This window comes from Eremomyces bilateralis, assembly GCF_010015585.1.
Source record: "Eremomyces bilateralis CBS 781.70 unplaced genomic scaffold P152scaffold_12, whole genome shotgun sequence".
Taxonomy (NCBI): domain Eukaryota; kingdom Fungi; phylum Ascomycota; class Dothideomycetes; order Eremomycetales; family Eremomycetaceae; genus Eremomyces; species Eremomyces bilateralis.
Window position 1 is genome coordinate 269,138 of NW_022985078.1, and position 24,996 is coordinate 294,133.

General features: G+C 54.7%; 7 protein-coding genes across 7 annotated transcripts; 4 read left to right on the plus strand and 3 right to left on the minus strand.

Annotated features, from left to right (window-relative positions):
• Window positions 1–33: 33 nt before the first annotated feature.
• P152DRAFT_474432 (FMN-linked oxidoreductase) lies at window positions 34–1,771 on the plus strand (the record flags this gene model as incomplete). The annotated part of the gene is made up of 2 exons (XM_033681320.1): window positions 34–189; window positions 242–1,771. The coding sequence occupies 2 exons, from the start codon at window positions 34–36 to the stop codon at window positions 1,769–1,771; spliced, it is 1,686 nt and encodes a 561-aa protein (XP_033533338.1).
• Window positions 1,772–3,343: 1,572 nt separating this feature from the next.
• Window positions 3,344–4,162, minus strand: P152DRAFT_368065 (uncharacterized protein; the record flags this gene model as incomplete). Its single annotated transcript, XM_033675456.1, has 2 exons — window positions 3,344–3,929; window positions 3,981–4,162. Coding segments are annotated over 2 exons (768 nt in total), but the record flags the coding sequence as incomplete, so codon positions are not given.
• A 2,851-nt stretch (window positions 4,163–7,013) lies between these two features.
• P152DRAFT_449983 (uncharacterized protein) lies at window positions 7,014–10,735 on the plus strand (the record flags this gene model as incomplete). Its single annotated transcript, XM_033678144.1, has 6 exons — window positions 7,014–7,095; window positions 7,334–7,598; window positions 7,802–8,164; window positions 8,303–8,802; window positions 8,849–10,311; window positions 10,451–10,735. 6 exons carry the CDS (start codon window positions 7,014–7,016, stop codon window positions 10,733–10,735), a joined length of 2,958 nt encoding a protein of 985 aa, XP_033533340.1.
• A 347-nt stretch (window positions 10,736–11,082) lies between these two features.
• On the plus strand, window positions 11,083–11,955 carry P152DRAFT_369021 (galactose oxidase; the record flags this gene model as incomplete). Its single annotated transcript, XM_033675473.1, has 1 exon — window positions 11,083–11,955. A coding segment is annotated over one exon (873 nt), but the record flags the coding sequence as incomplete, so codon positions are not given.
• Window positions 11,956–12,755: 800 nt separating this feature from the next.
• On the plus strand, window positions 12,756–17,521 carry P152DRAFT_437408 (putative ABC bile acid transporter; the record flags this gene model as incomplete). The annotated part of the gene is made up of 2 exons (XM_033677580.1): window positions 12,756–15,672; window positions 15,728–17,521. Exons 1-2 carry the CDS (start codon window positions 12,799–12,801, stop codon window positions 17,519–17,521), a joined length of 4,668 nt encoding a protein of 1,555 aa, XP_033533342.1. The 5' UTR covers window positions 12,756–12,798.
• Window positions 17,522–19,080: 1,559 nt separating this feature from the next.
• On the minus strand, window positions 19,081–21,598 carry P152DRAFT_482743 (uncharacterized protein). Its single transcript, XM_033681907.1, has 3 exons — window positions 21,071–21,598; window positions 20,759–20,976; window positions 19,081–20,710 (listed from the first exon to the last, which is right to left on the minus strand). The coding sequence occupies exons 1-3, from the start codon at window positions 21,122–21,124 to the stop codon at window positions 19,213–19,215; spliced, it is 1,770 nt and encodes a 589-aa protein (XP_033533343.1). The 5' UTR covers window positions 21,125–21,598; the 3' UTR covers window positions 19,081–19,212.
• A 346-nt stretch (window positions 21,599–21,944) lies between these two features.
• P152DRAFT_459177 (uncharacterized protein) lies at window positions 21,945–23,773 on the minus strand. Its single transcript, XM_033679623.1, has one exon. It carries the CDS (start codon window positions 23,288–23,290, stop codon window positions 22,202–22,204), a length of 1,089 nt encoding a protein of 362 aa, XP_033533344.1. The 5' UTR covers window positions 23,291–23,773; the 3' UTR covers window positions 21,945–22,201.
• Between the last annotated feature and the right edge of the window lie 1,223 nt (window positions 23,774–24,996).

Consider the following 24,996-nt stretch of genomic DNA (forward strand, 5'->3'; position numbering starts at 1 on the left):
GCCACCAAATATCTCCGACCTCTCCACGCCACCATGCACAGCAACCTCTCCCCCGAGCCGTCAGTGGTTACCATACAGGCGAACGGCGAGCCGCCGCTCAAGAAGCCTAAACTCCATGGACGAGCATTCTACGAAAACTTAGGCAGCCCGAAACTGATTCTGGCACCTATGGTGGACCAATCCGAGTTTGTACGTCTGATATCCCAAACAGATCGTCTTCCTGTTACTTATATATCACTAGGCATGGCGCATGCTCTCCCGCTCGTTCTTCCCTCCCGAACTACGCAGCAGCCTCCTCGCGTACTCGCCGATGCTCCATTCCCGGCTCTTCGTGAAGGAAAGCAACTACCGAGCGTCGAGCTTCCAGCCGCTGAAGACCGCGATCCCCGAGCCGTCGGAAGGCAATTCGCCGCCGAACCCGGACGAATGGCACCTGGATGGCAACCCGAAGTTTGATCGGCCGCTGTTCGTCCAGTTCTGCTCGAACGAGCCGGACGATTTCCTCGGCGCCGCGCGGTATATTCAGCGGTACTGCGATGCAGTGGACCTGAACTTGGGGTGTCCGCAAGGGATCGCGAAGCGGGGGAACTACGGCGCGTTCTTGCAGGAGGACTGGGAGAAGATCCACGCGCTGATCAGCGCGCTGCATAAGGATCTGGATATACCCGTGACGGCGAAGTTCCGGGCGCAAGAAACCAAAGAGAAGACGCTGGAGTATGCGAAGATGATCTTGAGCGCGGGAGCAAGCATTATCACCGTCCATGGGAGGCAGAGAGAGCAGAAAGGACACAATACTGGACTAGCGGATTGGTCGATCATCAAGTACCTGCGCGACAACCTCCCACCGGAGACCGTGATCTTCGCGAACGGCAATATCCTCCAATACCAGGACATCGCTCGATGCTTGGAGGCGACCGGTGCCGACGGCGTCATGAGTGCCGAAGGAAATCTATCGGACCCTTCCATCTTCGCACCCCCTCCAGTGGGCGACGATAATCCCGAGTACTGGCGCGGCGTCGACGGCGAAGGCGGCTGGCGCGTCGACGCCGTATTCCGTCGCTATATGGACATCATCCACCACTCTGTCCTCGGGGTCGCCCCTCCCCCCCGCGCCCCGCTCTTCGATCCCCGCGCTCCCTCCTCCCCCCAATCCACCCCGTCGACCGCCTCCCCCGGCGCGGAAACGGAACCCTCCGAACCTCCCCTAAAAAAACAGCGCCGCACCGACCCACCCGCGAAACCCAAAAAGCAAAAACGCTGCCACGAGCCGAACTTGGTCGCCATGCGCTCCCACCTCTTCAGCCTCCTCCGCGCACTCGTCTCCGAACACCACGACATCCGCAACGCCCTCGCCCGCACCCAAACCGCCGACGTCGACAGCTACGAGCGCGCCCTGCAAATGGTCGAGAAGGCCGTCCGCCAGGGCCTCGTCGACTATGAGGCCTCCCACGCGGCCGCGCGCACCAACGGTGCCCAACCACCCCCGGCGAACGCCGACGCGCCTATCGACGACTCCACTGAGAGCTCCCGCGGCGCGATCGAGCGGTGCGACCGGCCGTGGTGGATCTGCCAGCCGTATATTCGGCCGCTGCCGCATGAGGCGGTGGAGAAAGGGTCGTTGACGTTAAGTAAGAAGGAGAAGAAGCGGCTGGCGGAGCAGGGGCAAGTGGTTGCGAATGGCGCGGAGAACGGTGCATGCGACGTGCAGGCGCCGACGGAAAAAATCGCGGTGGACGAGGTTGTCCAGCCGGCGGTGGCGGCGACTGGGTGAACGGGACAGCGCAAAGTAACATTCTAGTGATGGAAATACCGCTGGATTCCCACTGGACTACTTATTCCCATGAACGCGCCAGGCGGAGCCGTTCGTCCTAAACGAATCCTCGCTCCACCTCGCCTCCACATGCCACACCCTCGAATTCGCTCCCCCGCCATCTCGCACTTCGCTCCCCCCATCGCGACCGACCCCCTTGGCGATAGCCACGGCCCCAGGACCCGGTCCCGCCACCAACGGCGCCCGACTACTCTTAGCGAGTGTCCGCGGATGGAAGCCAGTTGAAGGGAGAGGGGGCAGGGTGGTGGACTATGATAGGAGTACAACCGCGTCGTCCGGCCCCGGGTTCGACGGTGCTGGACGACGAATGAAGCAATGAGGTGCGGATAAGATGGTTCGGTTGGGCTAGAGGGGGGATGCTGGGCTGGGGATAGGAGATGTCAGGGTTGGAAGGTAGAGCGCTTGATGCCCGTCCCGCTAAGGACTGTGTATGATAACTATATGCGGTATCTACCTACTGTGGATTAGAAGTGCATCACCCCGTCCTAGCGATGAGTAAATCGAACGATCGCTCTCTTAGAAATCCCGAAATCTACTATCTCAGCCTTTACATAATTCTGTCTGCTGGAGGAGAGAGGAGGGAGGAGGGAGGTAGCGTACGTAGCCATCAAGGTGCACGCAGGCACCAGAGCAATGGCGAGATTTCCCACCGAGCATCACATCATCCATTCCCATCCATTCCCATCTATCCCTCCATCCCCATCAAGGTATGGTGCGACGAATTGTTTAAGATCTACTCGATAAGACTCACTTTCATCCATCATCCGTTCAAAATTTCAAAATAGGGATTCATTAACTCTCGGTTACTCGAAGTGCTTCCGATATCTTATACCCAAACCGCACCACGCGATATCCCCTCCCTCCCAGCATCTCAACCGTCATCATCTCAGTCCGAATAAAAAACCGAATAGACGATTCCGACTACTTCTCCCTCTGCTCCCCACCTCCACGAGGCGCAAAACGATCGGGAAGGAAATCGGAAAACCAATATTACGCCACCGTCATCCGTCGATTCTATTAACCCACCCCCGCCCACACACCCACCGCTGCTACCACAGCAAAAACAAAACCAACGCCGCCCGAATCCAAGCAAGCAAGCAACCCAGCAGAAAAGCATGAACGCATACGCGTAGTGGACGACCGCGATGGCGGCGTCGAAATCCGATCCGGAGAAACCGATCGACCGGGCGTGGAAAGCCGAACGATCGAGAGGCGCAAAAACGGGACCGAGAATCCTCGCAGGCAAGAAAAGCAGAAACGCCGGAAAATGTCGGGGAATCTCCGAGTCCGATGACGGATTTCTATTAATCGTGATTGGAAAGAAAAGGGATAGAGGGGACCGCGGTCGATGTATGGTAGGTCCTCCGATGAAATATCGGTCGTCCTCAAGATTCGAGATTCGATGGTCGAGGGGGTGAAAAAAGGTAAAGTCTATTCGTGCGAAGTCCAGTAACTTCACGGGTATCGTCGCATCGTGATCGACGTCATTCCGTTCGGGAGCTCGGGGCGTCCTCAAAACGTACTCCAACTCCACTCCCGCCCAAAACTCTGACTCAAGCTCCCAAACCGCCCCTCTGGCTTCGCCCCGCCGATCTTCACGCCGGGCGGTTTCCCTTCGCCCTGTGTCGCTCCAAGATCCGCAATCCCATCCTCTCCCTCCGCGCTAACGCTGTCGTTCTCCTCGCTTCCCACCTCACTCCCCACTCGACTCCGCTCCGCCTCCCACACGCAGTACTCTCGCCAGCAGTCCTCGCAGGCGCGGTACGCAGGTGCGCGCGGATGGAAGCGGGCGCGGTGGTCGAGCGGAACGGCGAAGGGGGAGTGGGCGGCGCAGAAGAGGTGGCCGCAGCGGCGGCAGTGGTGGCGGCGGGTGAAGAGGGAGAAGGCGGTGGTGCAGGTGGGGTGGGAGCAGGTGGGGGAGGAGAGGTCGGGCTGTGAGGTGGTTAGCTTAGATGCTGAGGGAGAGGGGGGGATGTGGCGTACCTTCCAGTGATCTCGGGTGGGGGGGCCGGTTACGGTGCCGAGCGTCTCTTCGAATTCGTCGTCAACTGGGCGGCTGAGATGGCTCTCGAGACTCCCGCCGGTATCTCTCCGTTCCCTCCACTGCCGTGCCTCCGCTCCCGCACCACGCAGGAACGGAAACATCGACCTTGCGGACTCTGGCGACGACGCGCCCGCGCTCTTCGGCGGGCTGCCGTCGCTGCTGTTCCCGTCTTTCGGCGGCGAGTGGCGGACGGGGCGCTCGGTCGGGCGGAGGACGGCGGGGACGTAGAGGGGGGATTTGAGCTGGCGGCCTTTGCGGAGGGGGAGCTGGAGGTGCGGTGGTGGTGGGGGGTGTTGGGTGGAAGGGGGGAGGGTGGTCATGGGTGCGGAGTGGCTGTGGTGGTGGTGCGCGGGTGCGGAGGTCGGAGGGTGAGGCACCTTGCCAGGAGGGGGTTGCGGGTGTGGATGGGCGGATGGTTGAAAGGGGGGTTGTTGTTGGTTGACGGGCGCGCGGGGGTTGTAATAGACGCCGGTGTCGTAGGCATTATGGAAGTTATCCGGACTATGGGTCGCGGCCGTGACGATGGAGGGCGCGATGGTCGCCATTGATAGGTGGAGCCGATCGGATGATTGGGAGGGATGGAAATGATGTCGGATGATGGGAGGGATGGAGAATTGGGGGGTTGGGGTGATGGGATTATTAGATATGCATCGAGTGAGGATTGGGGAGAAAGAGGTGAGTGTTTGGGTGCTTGGGTGTTTGCGATCTCACGATAAGTGATTTGGCGGTGGGAGGTGGAGGAAAGGTGGTGGTGAGTCGAGTATTGGGTAGGAGATGAGGTAGAGTGGTAGATGTAATATCGTCGGATAAGATCACAACACACAGATTGATCCCTTCTCCCTTCACCGAACCAAAGGGGGAATGAAAGGTGTATGGAGTATGGAGGATGGGGGTGTTTAGTTAAGTGACAAGTGACAGTTGAAGTGAAGGCGACGATAGACGCAGGAGCGGCCAGGCCCAGCCTTTTAGTTCGCGGTTTATTCGCGGATTCTTCGCCGCTTAGGGGATTCCTGCACACGATACAATGCCGTTTAGTTGCTACTAGACTCCCTACCCTGAACCCATACCCTGAAGCATCGGGGGCTTCTCGCAGATCGACGGTGATGGTCGGCGAGAATGAACTAGGGAGCCCCTGCGGTGATGTTCCATGCCTCCATCTATCATGATAGATCTACGGGAGACGCGGCATCGTATCGTCGTACTTTCAGTCGTTTGGATTGGCTATAGAGACACACTGGATAGCATAAACCGGTACGTGATAGTCAGTAATATATTTTACATGTTCATCTCCATCTCCGACTCCATTTCCATCCTCGTCAACATCGGAATTGATCATGACGATGCATCTCCAGTTCTGCCAGTCGCACCTGCCAATCCCGAAATCCAATACCTCCAGCGAGCGAATGGGAGAATCGGCGAATAAGCGGTGGCAAGCGGCTCGCCAGGATACTAGGGATCCTTGCATTAGCGTCCCCTGGATTGCTACTACTCTTATCGCTGAATTTCCATTGGCTCTCTTCCTCCCTGTCCATCCCACCCCCTTCCACTCACAACCACCACCCGTTTTTCCTGGTGGATTCCTTCGTGCAACGTTGAACGCCTTAAACCTTCAACGCTCCCGTCGTTGCATCCCTCTTCCGATCGAGTTGATAGATGTGTCGATGATGCGGAGATGCGGCATTGAGCGGGAGTCTTTTCCGGTGGTTGATGGCTAGATGTTTTTGACTTTTGGTATTCCGTATTCGGGCCGTTCGACGCTCGGACAGGCTCCCTCGTGGAGAGGCGACCCCATCCCCAATCGAAACCGGAGCCGCTCCATGCGAACTGGAAATCAAGCCCTTTGCAGATTCAAGATTCTCCCCAACTCCCTTGCCCCAACTCCCAAGTGACGACGGCAGAAATAATGCAAACTGCAGAGTGCAGAGTGCAGTACTATGTATTATTAGCGCAATTTCCGAAAGGCCAAACCCACGCCTCAACGCCCACTAGCGAGAGATCCCGACCCTCCCGTCGTCCCACTAAGTTCAAGATTTACCTAATGCACTTCCCATTCGTTCCTCCGTTCGGCCAGATTCTCGTGAGACGGATATTCGGGATCGTGGCACAGACGGTTTGCGATTCCCACGTGGATCCACGTGACCGGTCTCGGTCTATGCCGGCTGGTCACTGCGTCTTTCCTGTTTTGCTGGGGCTTGGAGGTTGGCCTGGTCAGGCTTGGCTCCAATAGTGGGCGGCCTGGATCGGATTACTGGCTTGTGTCAGTGGCGGTGCTGACTGAGAGGAGAGACGGGAGTCCAGACCGGAGGCCAGTCCGGCGGCATGCTGGGGGGCCATTGCGGCGAGGCAAAACTAGAGTTGAACGCGAAGGCAATTGGAGAGGACATGCTAGATAAACCGATTTTAACCATCCCAATGATATGGACTCTTTTGCGACTCTTGCTCGGCAAAGACAATCTATCTTCGATCTTTCAATCATTGAACGCGATTATCCCGAGTCGACGCGACTCCGATTGCCCTCCATCAGAGCCTGTTTCGCCGAGGTCCCATTCCAGGCCATCCTCTTATTAATCGATCGTTGTCAGCTTGTCTGGATTCACTATCAATCTCATCTATATCGATAAACAGGCCTTCGGGCTCGCAGGGGCAATCAAGGGAGGCCTGATTCCTGGTCCCTTTTTCGCAACGTGGAAGTGGACATGGTCTCTCGTCTCCACACCAGCATCGATGCCGCAGTTGTGGTGTGAATACGAATCTAGACGTCTGATGTCAGACTCGTTAATTAAGTTGTTGCGCGTCGGGTGGCACTTCTTAGTCAACCGCTCCGATGATGGATTCCATAATCAATAGCATATCTATATCCTAACCCATTCCCCCCTCCATTTCTCTACAAGTACATCCATCTCGTGTGCATAACCCGGACGACGTCAGCGTATCATATCTAACCATGGCCGACATCCGACTCCGAATGAGACATTCAGCATGTGAATTCGCCAAGACGCTTAACCCGACCATCGAATCTACCAGCCTTTCAATCTCGAGCACGGGCCGGCTAGCCATCGGCTTCAGTCCCTAATATTATTTCCATTTATTAAGTTTATGTTCACGCTTAGGTTCATTTTGCAGAGTACCACGTGTAGAATGGAATCATACTACTATCTCCAGAGTCGAGCCCGATGGAATGGAACGCTGGCGATGGGGGGTCCAGGAGGGGAATTTCGAGGTTTGTAGGGTTGGGGAACTGCAGCCTTGAAGCCCCAGGTATTTTTTCCTATTCACACTTCACACGTGTCTTAGTCGCGTTCAACCAATCCGAGTCGAGTTCATCTTGACTTCATGAGCGCAAGTTGTCTTGACTCTTTGACTTGATGAATTTCCTTAAAAAGCTCATTCATTCGAATGCAGTAATGAGTAACTGCTCTTTAAGTTTAAACCCGAAGAAGAAACTTTACCATTCTCAGCCCATCTCCGCTCCAACCAACCGTCCAACACAAGCAACCCCCCTCCTCCGCCGATCGGAATTCCCCAGATCCGCACCTCCGCTCATGTCAGCAGCATCCGAGCGTCCTGTGGAGGAGGATTCTGGATTCAGGATCACAAGCATTTGCATCCACCAGACATACCGACGTCGCCTGATCCTCCTCTGAACCTAGGCAATCTCCTCCCCAGCATATTAAATTCCGTCGTCTCCCCCCCATCTGCGTCTCCTTCGATTCCATTTGGCGCGTTTGGATTTATCTCTGATTCAATTGATTTTGCGTGTCTCCCCTCGCTAGCTATCGACTCGGGAAACGCCGTCGTCTGAGCTCCTGTCTCTATCCGGCCCTGGTCTCCGCATTCGAAGCTCTATTTGCGCTTTCTGTTGATATCCACCACGCTGATATATCTAACATCTGCACCCAAAGTTAATCCCCCTCCTATCCCCGTAGTCGTATCCCCCACAGCCATGTCTCCCACCCCCTCCCCCCCCTCCCCGCCGACCCCTTCACCAAAGACCAATGGACCACCCTCCTCGCCCTCGGCGACACCATCGTCGCCTCCCTCGAGCCCGCCTCGCCCGCCAACGCAGCCTCCACCACCGTGCTCCCCATCCCGCAGGACGAATACAGCGCGTCTGTGGCGACGGCGAAGCGGTTCGCGGCGGCGGACGCGGACCCAAAAAATATTGAGGCGTGGATGCGGGAGAAGCCGTCAGAGAATGAGGAGTTGAAACTACAGCTGTGGAGGTTTTTGGGGAGTTATACGCCGGAGGATTTGAGGAAGCAATTTAAGTTGGTGTTGACATTGTTGAAGTATGGTAGCCCCTATCGATCTCCTCAGCCCTTGCCCTGGAACAGGCCCTTGGATGGAGTGTGCAGATTCCAGCCTTGAAACTGCGCGACTTGACGGTTTCCATATTTTTTCCATGGCTGAGTACTAATATCCTAAAGCTACCGTGCCGGCACCCTCGTCCTGGGTGGCTACGCCACCTCCTTCGCCGACCTCCCCCTCTCTTCCCGCCACGCCATCCTCCTCTCCTGGCAGAAATCCCGGATCCCCATGCTACGCCAGCTCCTGAAGAGCATGAGTATGATCTTCAAGCAGCTTGCGGCCAAGACGTCGCCCTCCCTCTACAACCTCATCGGATTCCCACGCATCCCGGTCCACGGCGAGCCGGTCCCCGGGTTCGATTTCAAGTTCATGCAGTTTCCGCCAGTCACAGGGGTGTATGTGGGAAAAGGGCCGGCGCCGGAGCCCGAGGAGGTTTTGGAGACGGATGTGGTGGTCGTGGGGAGTGGATGCGGTGGAGGTGTGTCGGCGAAGAATATTGCGGAAATGGGGTTGAGGGTTATCGTCACGGAGAAGTGGTACCATTGGCCGTCTGAGCATATGCCGATGAATGAGACCGATGGGATGGTCCATATGTTTATGGACGGAGGTGGCATCGTTGGTAAGTCCCTCTCAATTCCATCCGCTACTCCTGCTGACCTATCCAGCCGACGACTCCGATCTCATTGTCCTTGCTGGTGCCACGTGGGGTGGAGGCGGCACCATCAACTGGTCCGCCTCTCTCCAAACCCAAGGCTACGTCCGCAAAGAATGGGCCGAGAAAGATAAACTCCCCTTCTTCACCAGCGCCGCCTTCCAAACCTCCCTCGACCGCATCTGCGAGCGCATGGGCGTCTCCGACAAATTCATCGAGCACAACCACGCCAACCGCGCCGTCCTCGACGGCGCCCGCAAACTCGGCTGGGCACACAAACCCGTCCCACAGAACACTGCCGGCAAGCAACACTACTGCGGCTACTGCACTCTCGGCTGTGGCGCTTGCGTGAAGCAAGGCCCTGCTAACTCCTTCCTCCCGGACGCCGCCAACGCCGGCGCGCAGTTCATCGAGGGCTTCGACGCGCGGGAGATCGTATTCGAGAAGGCGCTCAAAAACGGCAAGCGCGTCGTGTCGGGCGTGCGCGGCGTGTGGACCTCACGCGACGAGAACGGCGGCGTCGCTGGCGCCCAGCGCACTGTCCGCAAGGTGTTCATCAAGGCGAAGCGCGTCATCGTCTCCGCCGGCACCATGCAGTCGCCGCTGCTCCTCCTCCGCTCCGGGCTGAAGAACAAGAACATCGGGCGCCACCTCAAAGCGCACCCGGTCAATGTCGTCGGGTTGATTTACGACCAGGAAACCCGCCCGTGGGAAGGTGGGATCCTCACCTCGGTGGTCAACGAGTTCGAGAACCTCGACGGGCACGGCCACGGCGCGAAGATCGAAACCGCCGTCATGCTCCCGTCCACGTTCCTTACCTTCCCCGTGTGGCGCGACGCTGTCGACTGGAAGCGCCTCGCCACCAAAACCCGCCACGCCGCCTCCATGTTCGCCATGGCGCGCGACATCGGCGAGGGCTATGTGTATCCCGACCCCGTCGACGGCCGCACCCGCTTCCACTACCACGTCCACCCCCGCGACCGTGCCCACATCCTCGAAGGCCTCTGCGGCATCATCAAACTCGCCTACATCACTGGCGCCCGCGAAATCATCCCCGGCATCCCCAGCATCCCCCCCTTCGTCCGCGCCGGGCCCATCCCCGCCTCCTCATCCTCCTCAACGTACAACAACCCGTATCCCGCGCCCCGCGACCCCGCGCACCCGCCGCCGCCGGCGCATCCGGAATCCGACTACCCACACGCCCCCTCGACGCTCGACGACGCCGGCGTCAACGACCCCGCGCTGCTCGCGTACCTCGCGCTCATCCGCAAGACGGGGCTGTCGTACCCCGACGTGCAGTTCGTGAGCGCGCATCAGATGGGGACGTGCCGCATGGGGGCGTCGCCGAACGTGAGCGTAGTGGATCCGACAGGGGCAGTGTGGGGCACCGACGGGGTGTATGTGGCGGACGCGAGCGTGTTTCCAAGCGCGAGCGGGGTGAATCCAATGGTGACGAATATGGCGATTAGTGATTGGGTGAGTCGGGGAGTGGGGAGGGGTTTGGGGGGGGTGGAAAGGAGGGGGCAGGCGAAGTTGTAGGGGGTGGGAGGATAATGGGGTTGGATAGCTTGCTTGGCGATTGAGCCTTGGATATATATGAACAGCTAATATGAAGCCTTTTCTGGATTATGGACGTCCAAACTTCGGCATTTCATGCTGCTCTCCTTCAGGTCGCAAAATAGGGGCTTTTGGTCACGTGAATTATGCCCCAGCTTCACCCCTTTCTCGAATCACCTTCGACGTTCGACTTTCATCATCCCAACCTATGCCTATCAAGACAGTAATGCCATCTGGTACCCATTATCCTCATCGCCGATCCAGTATGGAGGCCCAATACCGAGTAATCTCACCCCGTTCAACACGCGTCTCATTGGTTACCAGCCTATTTCAGTTCATATAGATTTTCCATTAAGCGGACATTTGTTCGCCCTGTACTACCCCGCAACATATCAAGATATTAATTTCCGCTTGGCGCAATGAGTTCTTATATGCGGGCCTCAGTTATACAATGTCAATCAATGCGTCTTTTCGAATGGTTGTAAATTTTTGAATTACTGACATCATTTTTTGGGTCCTTCAGAAAGTCATAAAGATGCAGGAGAGCACCACAATCCTCACCACGCAAGTCTATACTCCCAGTCACCAACCTCATCTCTCACCACAACAATGATCCTTCACCTCCAACTCCTCGCCCTTCTCCTCTTCTCCCGCTCCCACGCCCAACCCGGCGACGACCCCCTCTCCTGCTACCGCACCCTCGTCCCCCTTCCCTCTCCCCTCCAAGAACACACCGTCGTTGCCCTCCCCCCCTCCATCTACCTCCTCGGCGGCATCGACGGCCCCTCCATCAAATCCGCCGTTCACCGCTACTCCACCCCCACCAATACCTGGTCTCTCGCCCCTCCACTCCCCATCCCCCTCCACCACCCCAACGCCATCGTCACCAACTCCTCTATCTACCTCTTCGGCGGCATCCTCGACCTCTTCCGCTGGGCCGCCTCCGCCTCATCTTGGAAATACACCCCGTCCGACCCCTCCCCCTCCTGGCAAAAGCTCGCCGACTTCCCCAACCCCCGCGGCAGCTGCGTCGTTGGCGTACACAACGGGAAGATCTGGGCTGTCGGCGGCCTGGGCCCCGCACAGCTGGGCGGCGGCCGCGCGGCGTCGACGATGGTCTCGAGCTATGATATCGCAGAGGATACGTGGACGACGCACGCGGAGCTGGCGCTGCCGGAGGGGAGGGACCATGCCGGGGGCGGAGTGGTGGGGGACACGCTGTATGTGGTGGGCGGACGGGTGGGGACGATCGCGTCGGTGCGGGACACGGTGTATGCGCTTGATTTAGGGGGGTTGCCGGGGGCGCGGTGGGTGGAGAAGCGGAAGATGGGGGTGGCCAGGGGGGGGATCGCGGCGGCGGTGGTGGAGGGGAAGATATTTGCGTTTGGGGGGGAGGGGAACGTGGAGAGTGAGAAGGGGGTGTTTGGGGAGGTGGAGGTGTATGATACGGTGGGGGATACGTGGGTGGAGGGGGAGGCGATGAGGGTTCCTAGGCATGGATTTGGGGCGGCGGTGATTGGGGAGTCGGTTTATTTGCCAGGGGGTGGGGGGACAGAGAATGGGCCGGAACCGTTGACTGTGAATGAGCGGTATGGGCCTTGTTGATGGTGATGCGGTGCGCTTGGGGTGAGCTGGGGAATTTATATATGGACGAAAGTGCTACGCTATGATACAATACCATAGTACGATAACTTGATTGGAGACCTCACACTATCATGAGGTTGGTTGGTCTTTATGCCAGATTCTCTGAGCTGACGGGTTTTACCCATTTTACTGATCTTCTTCCGTGTCTCACAAACTATAGGAAACATACAAAATATTAATATAGCATCACTCTTCTAGAGAATATGGATGCTTAAGCACCATGTCATTGGCGGATCATATTCAATGATGAAAACAGAGATTGGGAAATCCCGTCCGGAGTAAGTTGGTATTATGTCACAGGAAAACCTGTGCTCTTTTCAGGTGTTTCAACAAGATCTACCTACTATCCCCTGCCAAAATCCGGAGATTTTTCATTTGACATGCGCGTTTTATAATTATATGAGGTCGAAGTAGGCAAGCCGAGCGGATGAGGCCGGAAATCTTTGGATAGCTTGTGTAACCTCTGTGCTGTCAACAGTTATGGATACACAGTAAGACAGTATCCGTAGTTACAAGGATACAGTTCAAACCTCTCCCAATTCGGCCACCGCTTCTCATTGAGTCAGACGCTAAAAGGTGTAGTTAACCAGTCGCACGTGTGGAAAGATGCAGGGACAAATGGTTCAATTCATGTGGATTTGACATCATTGAGGCGACCAGACATAAGCCCCGTTAAATATTAACGAGGCAGTAGGGTGATTTCCACTGGTGTGAGCATCTTTCTTTCCATATACTGCGAGGTTTCCCGGCAGCATATCGACAATGATGCCGATTCAGCTCGTTATTGCAAGCATTTCCTTTTCACTTGTGGCTCTTTTTATAGCGATACCTTTCGTCCGTAGATTCGTCCGACCATTTGTCAAATCAGAACGTTCCAAAGCTAGCATTACTTCGGACTATGAAGATGCCGATGGCAAAGCTACCGCCGAATCCATTAAACGGTATTCAACGGTTTTACAACACATCATACTGGGAATTACTGTTACTATACTGGTTGCAGTCTCTCTTGCGAAGGCCATAACCGCCACTTTGAATGCGAGTATAAACTCTTTCCTGGTGGCAGAATGGCTCACATTTGGCATCTCGATCCTCCTTCTTATTGGATTCTGCAATATCGTCTTCGAGAGACATCCCGTGGTACGCTTCAACCATGCAGCAGTTGAGGCAATTGCGTTCGTCGTGCTCTTCGCAATCGATATATTCAACATCTATGGGACCTTTGTTCTAGATACCTCGAAACGTCATGAAGGCCCCGACAAGCTCTCTACTGTGGTGGTGTGGACATACACTGCGGTGCATCTCCTCGGCATATTCGCCTGCATCACCTATCCAAGGCGCCCACATGTCTATCGAGATGGACACACCGTCGATGAGCAATGGACAGTTTCGATTCTCTATCGAATTACCCACTCGTGGTCCGAGTCCGTCCTTCGGCTACCGGCGGAGGGTAAACGACTCTCCTTCGACATATTACCAGTGTTGGATCATCACACGCGGGCACGAGATCTCTATGACGCATTTTACCAAATCAAGGATAGCAAGTCTCTTGCCATGCATCTAATTAGGTCGCATTCCGTCGCGTTCTCTCTACAATACGCCTATACCTTGCTCGACGCTCTTCTCATGTTTTCACCACAGTACGCTTTGTATAGATTGATAAAAACACTAGAGAAGAGAGAAGCTGGGATAAACTCTACCAAGGAAGCGACTTTCTGGGCCGCCATGCTTGGCTTGTTTGCGATTGTAGCCAATGTTGTGAATATCCAACTGTGGTTCATCTCCTTTAATCGACTAAATACGCCAATCCGGGCCCAAATCATTGCACTAGTGTTCGGCAAGTCGCTGAGGAAAAGGGACATCAAATCAACTGGTGCAAAAAACACAGATGCAGAGAGCGACGACGATACAAAAGAAATGGGCGCGAAAGAAGAGAAGGTTATGGCCAGCAGACAATCCGTCATCAATTTGGTTGGCGTCGATGTTTCCCGTATCGCCGACTTCGCATCGCTCAACTTGTTTTTTCCAGGCACCATCTTTCGTTTGGCCATATCATTCTATTTCCTCCTATCGTTAATCGGGTGGCAGGCGCTTCTTGCGGGCTTGGTGGCCTTGGTCTTACTCTCGCCATTGAATGCATACACCGCAAAGAAATACGCCGATGCTCAGGGCCAGCTGATGACCCATCGAGACCGAAAGGTTGCGATCGTCAATGAAGCCTTGAACGGGATCAGGCAAATCAAGTTCTCGGCCACTGAAGGGCAGTGGTACCGCAGAATCCGAGAATCAAGAGAAAGCGAACTGCGTGCACAATGGAGCGTGTTTGTGTTTCATTGTCTCCTGAATTTCTGTTGGATCATGGGCCCAGTACTACTCTCGGCAGCGTCGATTTCAGTATACGCACTGCAACATGACAGTCTCCCGCCCTCGGTTGCTTTTACATCCATTTCGATTATGTCTAGCATCGAAATATCGCTTGCGGTCATCCCAGAGATGATCACGCACCTTCTGGACTGCGTTGTCAGTCTGAAGCGGCTTAGTGAATACCTGGAATCCGCGGAAAAGAGAGACGTTGCAATCCCAGGCGACTCGATCGAGATGAGGGGTGCGACAATTACCTGGCCTGCGGATGAAGTCGACCCAAATACGTTCAGCCTAAAAGATGTGTCACTAAAGTTCCCGAACGAACAGCTCTCTGTTATATCTGGACCAACCGGTTCCGGAAAGAGCCTGATGCTCACAGCCATACAAGGAGAGGCCGAGGTGCTTAAGGGCAATCTAGTTCTCCCACCCCGCCTCCCTTATTACGAAAGATTCGACCAGAAAGCAAATAAGAGCAATTGGATACTACCGAACTCTATGGCATTTGTTAGTCAAGAAGCATGGCTAGAGAACATGTCTTTCCGAGACAATGTGCTATTTGGACTCCCCTTCGACGAGCAAAGGTATAACAAAGTAGTGAAATCTTGTGCTCTCGAGAAGGATATTTCCTTCTTAATTGACGGCGACCAGACTGAGATTGGAAGCTCTGGAATCAATCTTTCGGGAGGTCAAAAGTGGCGTCTCAGCTTAGCTAGAGCGCTGTATTCCCGTGCCGGCATCCTTCTCCTCGACGATATCTTCGCAGCGGTTGACGCTACCACCGGAAGATACTTGCTTAATGAAGCACTCACTGGGGAGCTGGTGCAAGGAAGAACTAGGATCCTTGCGACTCATCATGTGTCAATACTTCATGGCAAGATGGCGTATGAAGTTGTTCTTGGGGACGGAATAATCAAGCGACATGGTGCAACTCCTGTGGTGTCCGACACTGAGACTCCACTCGATACTCATAGCAACGAATTCATTGACGAACCTTACCCCGATAACGCTGGGAAGCTTGGAGGCCAACGGAAGGAGAGCGTCGTGGACCATGATCTGATACTAGTCAAGAGCCACCAGTCAGAACTTCCGGATGATCCTCATAATCTAGTGGACTTGGATGCCGCGCCGCGGAAGTTCGTTGAAGAAGAGATGCGTGAAGTTGGGCACGTCAAATGGCGGGTGTATCTCACATACTTGCGCGCAAATGGGGGGTTCTGGTTCTGGACACTACTCCTCAGTACATTTATTTTCTTTGAAGTCATGCTGCTTACACGGGTAAGTCTTTTGACCAAGTACTATTCAGATCCATCACTAACTACCATATTAATAGTCCTGGATCCTCCGTCTCTGGACCAAAAGCGCAGCACAATCTGAGGATCACATACCTGATCTGCTGCTCCAAGGACAGAATCGGCAAAGGCAAACCAAGGGTATCGATCCCAATACCCTTTTCTACCTCTACCTGTACGTCGGCGTTTCCTTCGCTACTGGCTTCGAAGGCGTGATACGGTACCTGACCGTGTACATTGGCTCTATCCGAGCCAGTCGCACCATGTTCGAAAGCATGATATCTAATATCTTGTACGCAAAACTGCGCTGGCTGGATACTGTCCCTGTCGGCCGCATCCTTAACCGTTTCTCTGCCGACTTCAAAGTTGTTGACTCTATGCTCGCCGTCGCGGCCTCATTCGGGTTATACAACTTTATGCTTGTTGTTGGCGTCATCACGGCGGGTGCCTTCATATCGCCGATCTTCCTTCTATTTGCCGTCGCGCTGCTTATCCTCTGCTTACGTTACGCACTGTACTACATCGTCGGCGCTCGCGAAGTGAGACGCCTCGAAAGCATCGCTAAGTCTCCCATCTTCGAACTCTTCGGCTCGACCCTCGCCGGCATCGCCACGATTCGTACGTACGACATGACCCCCAGGTTCATGACCACCATGAATGCCCGCATCGACGACTACGTAAAGACACACTGGTACCAGCAGCTGCTTAACCGTTGGCTTACGTTCCGACTCTCCCTCACCGGCGCCGCCTTCTCCCTACTCGTCTCTGGATTAATAGTGTCCATCCACAACATCGACGCCGCGCTCGCCGGGTTTGCACTGGGATTCACGGTCCAGTACAGCGAAGCTGTCACTACGATGCTCCGGCAGGTCGTTAGCATCGAGCTCGGCATGAACGCCGCAGAACGCATCGTCGAATACTCCGAACTCGACACGGAGCCCGAAACGGGCATGGACGTGCCGGCATCGTGGCCGTCCAACGGCGCGCTCGAGGTCGACAACCTTAGCGTCTCATACGCGGACGATCTACCCGACTCGCTGCGGGATGTCTCGTTCCACGTTGAGGCGAGGGAGCGCGTCGGAGTCGTAGGCCGCACCGGGGCAGGGAAAAGTTCGCTGGCCCTTGCGCTGTTCCGCTTCCTTGAGGCGAAGACTGGGACGATCGCGATCGACGGCATCGACATTAGCAAGGTGAAGCTGCACGACCTTCGCAGCCGGCTCGCGATCATCCCGCAAGACCCGGTCCTGTTCAGTGGGACGGTCCGGTCGAACCTCGATCCGTTCGACGAGCACGAAGACTGGGAGCTGCGAGACGCGCTTGAGCGGGTGCATCTCATCGGCAGCAGCGGCATCGACACGCCCGTCGCCCCGGACCCATCCTCATCCTCATCCTCCGCCCTCTCCGGCACCAGCACGCCACGCACCCCCATTAACACCAACGTCTTCTACTCCGTCACCTCCCCGATCTCCGAATCTGGGCACAACCTCTCCCAAGGGCAACGCCAACTCCTCTGCCTCGCGCGGGCGCTCCTGTCGCGGCCGTCGATCCTGGTGCTAGACGAGGCGACAAGCGCGGTGGACACGGCGACGGACGCGAAGATCCAAAAGAGCATCCGAGAGAACTTCCAGGGGTGCACGCTGCTTGTGATCGCGCATCGGTTGAGCACGGTGGCAGATTTCGATCGCATCTTGGTGATGAGTGAGGGGCGGAGCGTGGAATTTGGAAGGCCGGCGGAGTTGTTGGGGAGGGGGGAGGAAGGGGTGTTTAGGGGGCTGGTGGAGGAGAGTGGGGATCGAGAGGTGTTGAAGGGGATGATTTTGGGGAAGGGAAAATGAGATTTCAGAGGGGTACTCACTACTCGTGCCAGGCTTCCCCCCCGCCGGGGTGGGTACGCCACAGATCAACGCAAAGTCGCAAATCACAGATCAACGCAAAATCGAGTACATCAAACAACAAAATAAACGATTTCTTCTACACGGTGGAGTATCTATAAAATAAGGGAGATTCTCTTGATCTCCAGTAGCTGTAGCAGCTGTTTATCTTTTTATTGAGCGATGGCGAGGCTTCGTCAAGGACATCCTCTATATCCGTAAGGTTTTTCTTCACCTTCTCAATACTGTCGGAGTTTTTGCACATTCTTTGGCCAGGAAAGTTGGGAGGAAGACATGGAAGGGGTCTTTTCACGTTCGGGTTCGCCGTTCAAAAACTCAAGCACGGGGCCATCATTTGCATATCACTTTTCCAACTCTTTAATAACAAGCTCAGGCTTAATTGGCCATACCCTCGTCTTGTCTAGCCGGCGCGGAGAACTCGTGGGGTGAAGGCTTTCTCTCTTATTGCAGGTAGAGCTGAAAGGAACTGCCGATGGTTGAAGCTCTCATCACTCAGGCGTGCAGCCTCATTGACAGCCTTTACATGCCAGTGCTTGTACTGCTGAAAAGGGATTCCATCCAGAGGTTGTAAATGGTGTGTCATGTGTGGTGGAAGGAAGTAAGGAATAATTCGGCGGTCCTCACAGAATTTGAGGAAGTCGTATATCACGTGTGAACCATGGTTGTCAAGTAAGAGGAGCCGGTATTCAGAAGATGTAGCTGGGCGTGTTTCTATATCAAAATGATGAACCCAATCCATATCCTCCTTCATCAGTGATATACCCATTAGGTGTAAGGGTAATCATCCAGTGGCCTGGAAGCCCACAATCCTTATACCAATCCTCCAGATGGTATGAACCTGCCAGAACAAGAAAGGGGTTGGTTGGTTTGCCTTCAGCAGAGATGCATTAAATGACAGTGACCAATTCCATGTCATGGTACTTCCAATGTTTGCATTTGCTTCAGGAAAGCAGTTATAACCTTCTCAACCTTTCCCTGGCCAATCTGGAAGCCTGTCTCATACATGTTGTAGATGTTGCATGGGCGGATGTGATGGCTTTTGATAACAATCTCCCAGCGATCGTAAAATGTCTGCACAATCCCAATATCTTCAGCCTGTATACACTTAGAATCCATGGGACACTGTTTAATGCGCTTATATTCATGTGGAAGGCGTTTAACGAAGCGACACGTCCACATTTTTGAGATTGTTGGAGGTGGGGATTCTGGATTGCGTGGTTTCGATATCCATAGAGGATGGAATGTGCCAAGCTGCAAGGACGGAAGGGTGGGGGATTTATCTTGAAGAGCGGCCGGACTGGAGTCCGTTTGCTTCTTTTCTTTTCTGATGTTTATACTGCTTGTGGTGGGCGGCTTCGCTACAGTGTTGGTCGTCTGGCGAACTGGAGACAGGCAGACAGGAGGGGTTGCTGTTGGAGCGTAGTTGACGGTAGCACAAGCAATGTTTGTAATGGCGGTATTCTTTTGGTGGACTTGAACCAGTGGGCTTGAATCAGTGATTTGGGCATAACTTAATTTAACGGTAGGCGGAATGCAGACGAACTGTGAATATTGTGCTGAATACAAGGATATCGAACCCAAGGAGACTCTATGTGCATCAATGCCAAACGTACAACCATCAAACAGAAGCCAGTTCAAACATCCAAGGTCCTTCCAGCCGGTCGAACATGTGTCCCATGGAAGCCAAAACCAACACATCTACCCTCCCCCAACTCCGCCCTCCCCACCTCCGTCATCGTCTTCGCATCCAACACCAACAAATAACTATACCCTTTAATCCCATCCAGCACGACACTCAACAACACCCCATCATCCTCCGCCGTGCCTTCCGGATCCGCGATGAAGATCGCTTCGCCGGGCGAGTGCGCGTACTGCGACCAGTACAGCGGCTTCGCGTCGGCCGCGTCGGCGGCAGATGGGTGGGTGTACGCGTAGGTATCCAGCTTGACCAGGCCGTCCACGAACGAGGGACTGATGCCGCGGTCGCAGATGCCGTAGATGTACCGGTGTGGCCGGGCCAGGTACTTAGGGTTGATAGTGGGGAGCTCCATGCTTGCGGTGAACGGGACTTCAAAGACGACTCGGCCTTTCAGTGTCTTGGGTGAAGAGGAGGAGGGAAGGATGCTCTTGGATCGGGTATGGCCGTTGGCATGACCGTTCTGTAGCGCCGGCTGCGGGATGTCTGGAAGGCGGTAGCGGCGATACTTGGGCCGGGCGATGTTGCCGGCTTTTCCGGCGTATTTCAATGCACCGGGTTCGGATGAGATCAAGTTCTCGTAGTAGAACCGTTTGAGGACATCGATGGAATCGAATGCGGGGATCTCGGCGATAATATCAGTCTGTCCAGGATTGGTCTTTGACGGTTCTTCCCAGGCGTTGGTTGCATGGAAGGCGTAGAAAGCGGGCGTGTCATAGACCGAGACCAAACCGCGACCATGCTTCCGATCGACGATGTACCACTTTGCTGGGTATCTTGGATTCAGTGGTGAGATGGAGTCAAGAACGTTCTTATTCCAGAGAATCGACGCGCCTCTTGCGGAGAGGTGCGAGTTCCAGACGCAGAGCACGACGTAGTTCTGGGTCAGGAAAAGGGAGTGGATGTACGCTGGAGTGGCTTTGAACTTAGCGAGAATATCGGTCTTGCCAGTCGTAGCCGATACTCGGAATATCCTATACGTCGGATCGGAGCTGAGTTCGAGGTTGTAGTTGAAGATGTCCCCCGTATCAGGGTCCGACTTTGCGTGCGCGCTGGAAAGCTGCCCAATGAGCTCTGGGTGGAGGCTGGTTTGTATTGCAACACCCGCCGGTTCGAGCGTCTCGGGGTTGAGATGCTGGTAGGCGTTTCTATCTGTTTTCGTGACCAGAGTCGAAATTCCTGACGCGTGGTTCTTTGAGGTTTCAGCTTGATCGGGACCAAAGGGCCCGAAGCCTGGCATATTGGCTGAGATGGTAACCCCGATATTGCTCCCCTCACGTCCTCCCTGAGTTGATGAGGGAGGAGCTGCAGTGAATACACTCATGAGCTTCTTGAAATAGCTTTGGCAAGGATCTTGCTTCTGTCCGAAGGTGAACCCCTCGGTGCTCCCAGTCTTGCGGATGGTTTCTATCAGCTGATCGACGATGAACCTTGAGCTATTTAGGTGTCAGCAAGCTTTCTTCCATCCAAGGATGATCTAATACCTGTAGGACACCTTCACCTGATCGGAATCGTTCTCGATCTTGAACTTGTGGACCATGGATAATCCATCGAACCAATGCGAGAGCTTGAACAGCCCCTTTTCCGTCTCGATCTCGTGAGCTCCAGGGCCAGTCCGGAGCAGGGTCCCGATAGCATAGCTCGGAATATGGCCGGTAACTTTGAGCTTGATGGGATCTTTTTGTTCGAATTGCGGCTGGGCCTGTTTGACTGAGTAAGCACCTATCAAATCATTGCATTTGTAGGTCGACTTCTCCAAGCATAACTGGACTGAACAACGGCCTTCATAAACTCACCCCTTTCGCGTTTGGCCACTCCTCGTACTTTTCCGGCTGTGTTTCTGTCGCCATCGTTTTCGAATGTGGTACGGTATACCGGTATAGATCGGAGAATTTGTGATCGATTATATCAGAAAAGGAAGCGATGTAGGCTCTTCCAGGTCTGTGTTCATCCAACCGGTTATTCCTGATAACAACTGGAAAGCAAGACTTTATATTCGACTCAGACGTTTACATCTTCACATCCCTCGTTCATCTCGATGACGAGACCCGCTCTTGACAATACCCACACAAACTAGCCAATGCCAGCCTTTGGATTCAAAACGGACGTAGACGGTGTGATGAAAGTACCGACGACAAACAGTACGGACGTATTAATATGGAGGCCGGAGGGTTTCAAAACGGATGGATTACTAACGGCCAAAGTGTATGCTGGCTTGCCACCGTTGGAGACGACTTACGGCCGAACTACCGCTGCTTACCTGGGACGGGTTTGGTATTAAACCGTCTTCATCATCTTCTGTCGGATCCAAGATCAGATGTAACTGTCGCCCAGGATCTGCGGACAGCCTGAAGCGAAACCGACGATAATAGGCTTCATCGCGAACTATTTCAAGGATCTGCTGCCTTTAACTGGAGTTGAACAGTTTGACCGCGGAGGCAGAGAATGACGGTGGCGTCAGTTAGCGAAGCCGTTGGCCGCATCAGGGTCTGCGTAGCGAATTGGATGAATATTACTGGGGACAATTGGAGATGCGAAGGTTGATGCTACTCATGCTAGGCCCTGGTGCGGCTGGTGGTCTGGGCGGTACCAGGTCCCTGGCTTGGCTCTCCGCCTAAAATGTCCGCGTGTCCCATACTTTCTCTCCGCCCTTCCGTCAGCCATCTTGACCTTCTCGCCTACCCAGTACCCATCCCAACACCCAGCCCTATTAGTTGTCGTCATCTCGCCGTCTTCGCTCAGCCTGGTATGTAAGTTCTCGTATCCTCGTCTATCATGCGTGGAAAATTCCAAATGACATCCGCTTGTGTCACCTCCGCCGTGGATGCCGCTGCGCTGTAACGCTGCCGCTTCATTTCGCTCCAGTCTACCACTTTCGGAAGTATGATGGAAGGACGATTGGTGCGGATGGACGCTTCCCCATGTGGTCATACCGCATACGCCTTCGTGCCTCGAGGAGACTCGTCCGTGGATTGTTTCAAGTGCAGCGCAGCTCGCATCGAGTCCAAGGTCTGGGTGTCTCGCAGCTTCTTCAGGTCTCGTACCGCACGCTCGAAACGTGCTTGGCTCTCGGACAAGAACCGGAATTGCGAAAGATTGTTAAGGATCTCGTCGATGCTACCTGCATCGACCTCGTCCGCGCACGGAACCATCATGTCTGGATATTCTGGAGATTCTAGATCGGGATATACCACATCTAAGGCTTTCAGGAGTCTTATGACCCCCTCAGGACCGGCCTTCGCTTTCACTACCTGGTCGAAGATGGCTCGAGCAAGTCGTTGTGTCTGGCCATGATCTCTATGGAGAACAACGTCGGAAAGGCTGACGCTCGCCTTCTGCATCTCCATGCGTGGATGATGCGGTCGAGGGTTCCAGTCTGGCATGCGAAATAACGGGCTTGCTGACGCCGTTACATCCGCCGACTCCTCGATATCGCTCTCCAAAGTCATCGGAGTATCAAAGAGGTCACTGTCAGACTCCATCAGGGATCCATCCAAGCTCCGTCGCATCACCTTTCTCAAGATTCGCTCCCTGGAGGCCCGAGACAGTTCGGATGCTTCTCTTTCAGTCCGGACATCCCCTCTGTATTCGAAATTTCCGCTGAAATAGCTCCGAGTTTCGTCTAGCAGATGCACCGTCCTCTTTGGGACGTTTTCTTTCGATTGCTCAAACGATGGGTTCCAGCTCATACCCAGTGCCGCTAACCCCAGGTCGTGTGGCTTCGCTGCGGATTGCTGCCTTGTTCGAGACGGTCGAATATGCTGGAACGGGAGAACTTCCAGTTCCGAGGTTGAGATACTTCCAGCACTTTTCTGCCTTAGCGACATATTCCCCAATTCAATGGACGTCGTTCGCAGGGGTGACATGCGTGGAGGCCGAGGAAACTCATCAGCCCTGTAACCGTTCTGCTGAACGGCTCGAGAGTGCAAAGCGTCTCGACTCAACTTCCGTAGTCGCTTGTACTCGATGTAATCGTCCATCTCGGCGGCCAGTGGGTGCTCCAGAACATCTTTCATGGCCAGCTGATCCCGGATTCTCTCCAGGCGGACTTCCCATGTCAGACCATGTGATGCATCGTAACTTGCTGTGGGAAGCAAGGACCAGCCACATATTTTATATCTATGGCACCTTAGTACGGTGTAGCCATGATAAATCAGATATATGCTAACTTACAGCCCATCATACCGGACCCCCGCCCTGGGTGCCCAAAACGAGCGCAATGATTGTGAACGGAGTACTCTGATCGAGGTTGACCGAGAAGGTCCTGGTTTGAGGAGCCTTAACTTTTCTCTCTCACCTGTTTTACACCGGTATGCGAAAGACTCGGCAGTGTCTGTGCTAATTTCTTCGTCGTTTGTCAATACGATTGCATATGCACCCTTCTCATCGGCGCAGACGCCACCTTCAGTGCACATTTGATCGATGATTCCTGCTCGGAAAGCGAAGATGCAGTTGATCCACCATCTATTTAGTTATTAGCGGTTCATTCAGTCTTGGGGTCTTCCTTTCTGTTTACTCACGCTCCCGGTTCGAATCCAAGTGATCCAGTTTGTCGTGCGTTGGAATTGCTCTGCGGAACCACCCCCTCGTTCATCCAGCGATTCATCATGAACTAGTTCTCGGTCAGTATCATGCGAATCCAGCTCTTTAACGCTTCACCTCTCTCGTCAACTCATGAAATCCAACCACGCCTTCCAGCCTTGCCCCTGCACCTAACAACGGTAACGCCATCTTCCTCAACGGATATCCCAGCACCGCACTCCACTCCGCCACGATCTGATCGCAATCGGCGATCAACCTCCCCGGCCACCGCGTGCCCTTCCCCGCCATCTCCAGCACCGCCAGATGGATCCTTGACATGGCGATCACATAGGGCGACAGTACATCCCCCGTGGCGCCGTCTCCCGTTTTTCTCGATGCCCTGCTGTTGGACTCCGCGACCGAGTCCCTCCTTAACCCTTCGCACACATGCGACTTGATCCGCTCCATCTCATCCTCACCCACCCGCTTCACCACGACAAGACTCTTTGAATCTTTCCCCTGCCCCATAACATCCTTCGCCCTCCGCCCCCTGTTCGCGCCCGGCTCGATCCCCGCGCCACGCAGCCGCCCAAACAACTCCCGCAGGTAAACCTCCTCCTCCAGCTGCAGTTCCTGCTCCCCGTCGCGCGCGATCTTTGGGTCGAGCGTGTCGCGGATCCACGAGGCTGCGGCGTGGAGATATGGGAGGGTGAGTTGATCCGGGAGAGGAGGGAGGGACGTGTCCGGGGTGGTGGGGCTGGGGGGGTCGGGCTTGAGGGCGAGGAGGGTGGCGAGCATGTCTTCGCGATAGAGGGGGAATGAAGGATGGGGGGTGGGGGAGGGGTTCATTGTTGTTAGGTGGTCTGGAGGTTCGATAGTTGAGGCAGTGAGTCTATATGGCTGAAATTGGTGAGCCGTCCGCACGATTTTCAAATGAAGGTGTATATCAGGATGCTAGGAACGAGAGTGTGACATAAACATTCGATCGATCGTTTGTTTCAGCGAATTCGAGACCTTTCTACGCGTAGCAACGGAAGGTGCACGTGTCGTGCTTTCCCTCCACACAGGCAGCGAGCGGTCGTCCAGCGTACATTCCTGCTGAAGTTCCATTAGGGGACTGATGTTATGATAGAATGATTCACAATACGAATTACATCTGGTCTCAACAGTTGGAACAAAAGTTCGATTGAGTGATATACAT

What these genes read in the sequence shown, in the direction of transcription:
- P152DRAFT_459177 (XM_033679623.1), bottom strand. Translation starts at nt 23,290, where the DNA reads ATGAAAGATGTTCTGGAGCACCCACTGGCCGCCGAGATGGACGATTAC.
- P152DRAFT_482743 (XM_033681907.1), bottom strand. Translation starts at nt 21,124, where the DNA reads ATGGCGACAGAAACACAGCCGGAAAAGTACGAGGAGTGGCCAAACGCG. An exon ending in AGTGGCCAAACGCGAAAGGG is followed by an intron (nt 20,977 to 21,070) that starts GTGAGTTTATGA and finishes TCAGTCAAACAG; the next exon opens with GCCCAGCCGCAATTCGAACA. An exon ending in CAGGTGAAGGTGTCCTACAG is followed by an intron (nt 20,711 to 20,758) that starts GTATTAGATCAT and finishes ACACCTAAATAG; the next exon opens with CTCAAGGTTCATCGTCGATC.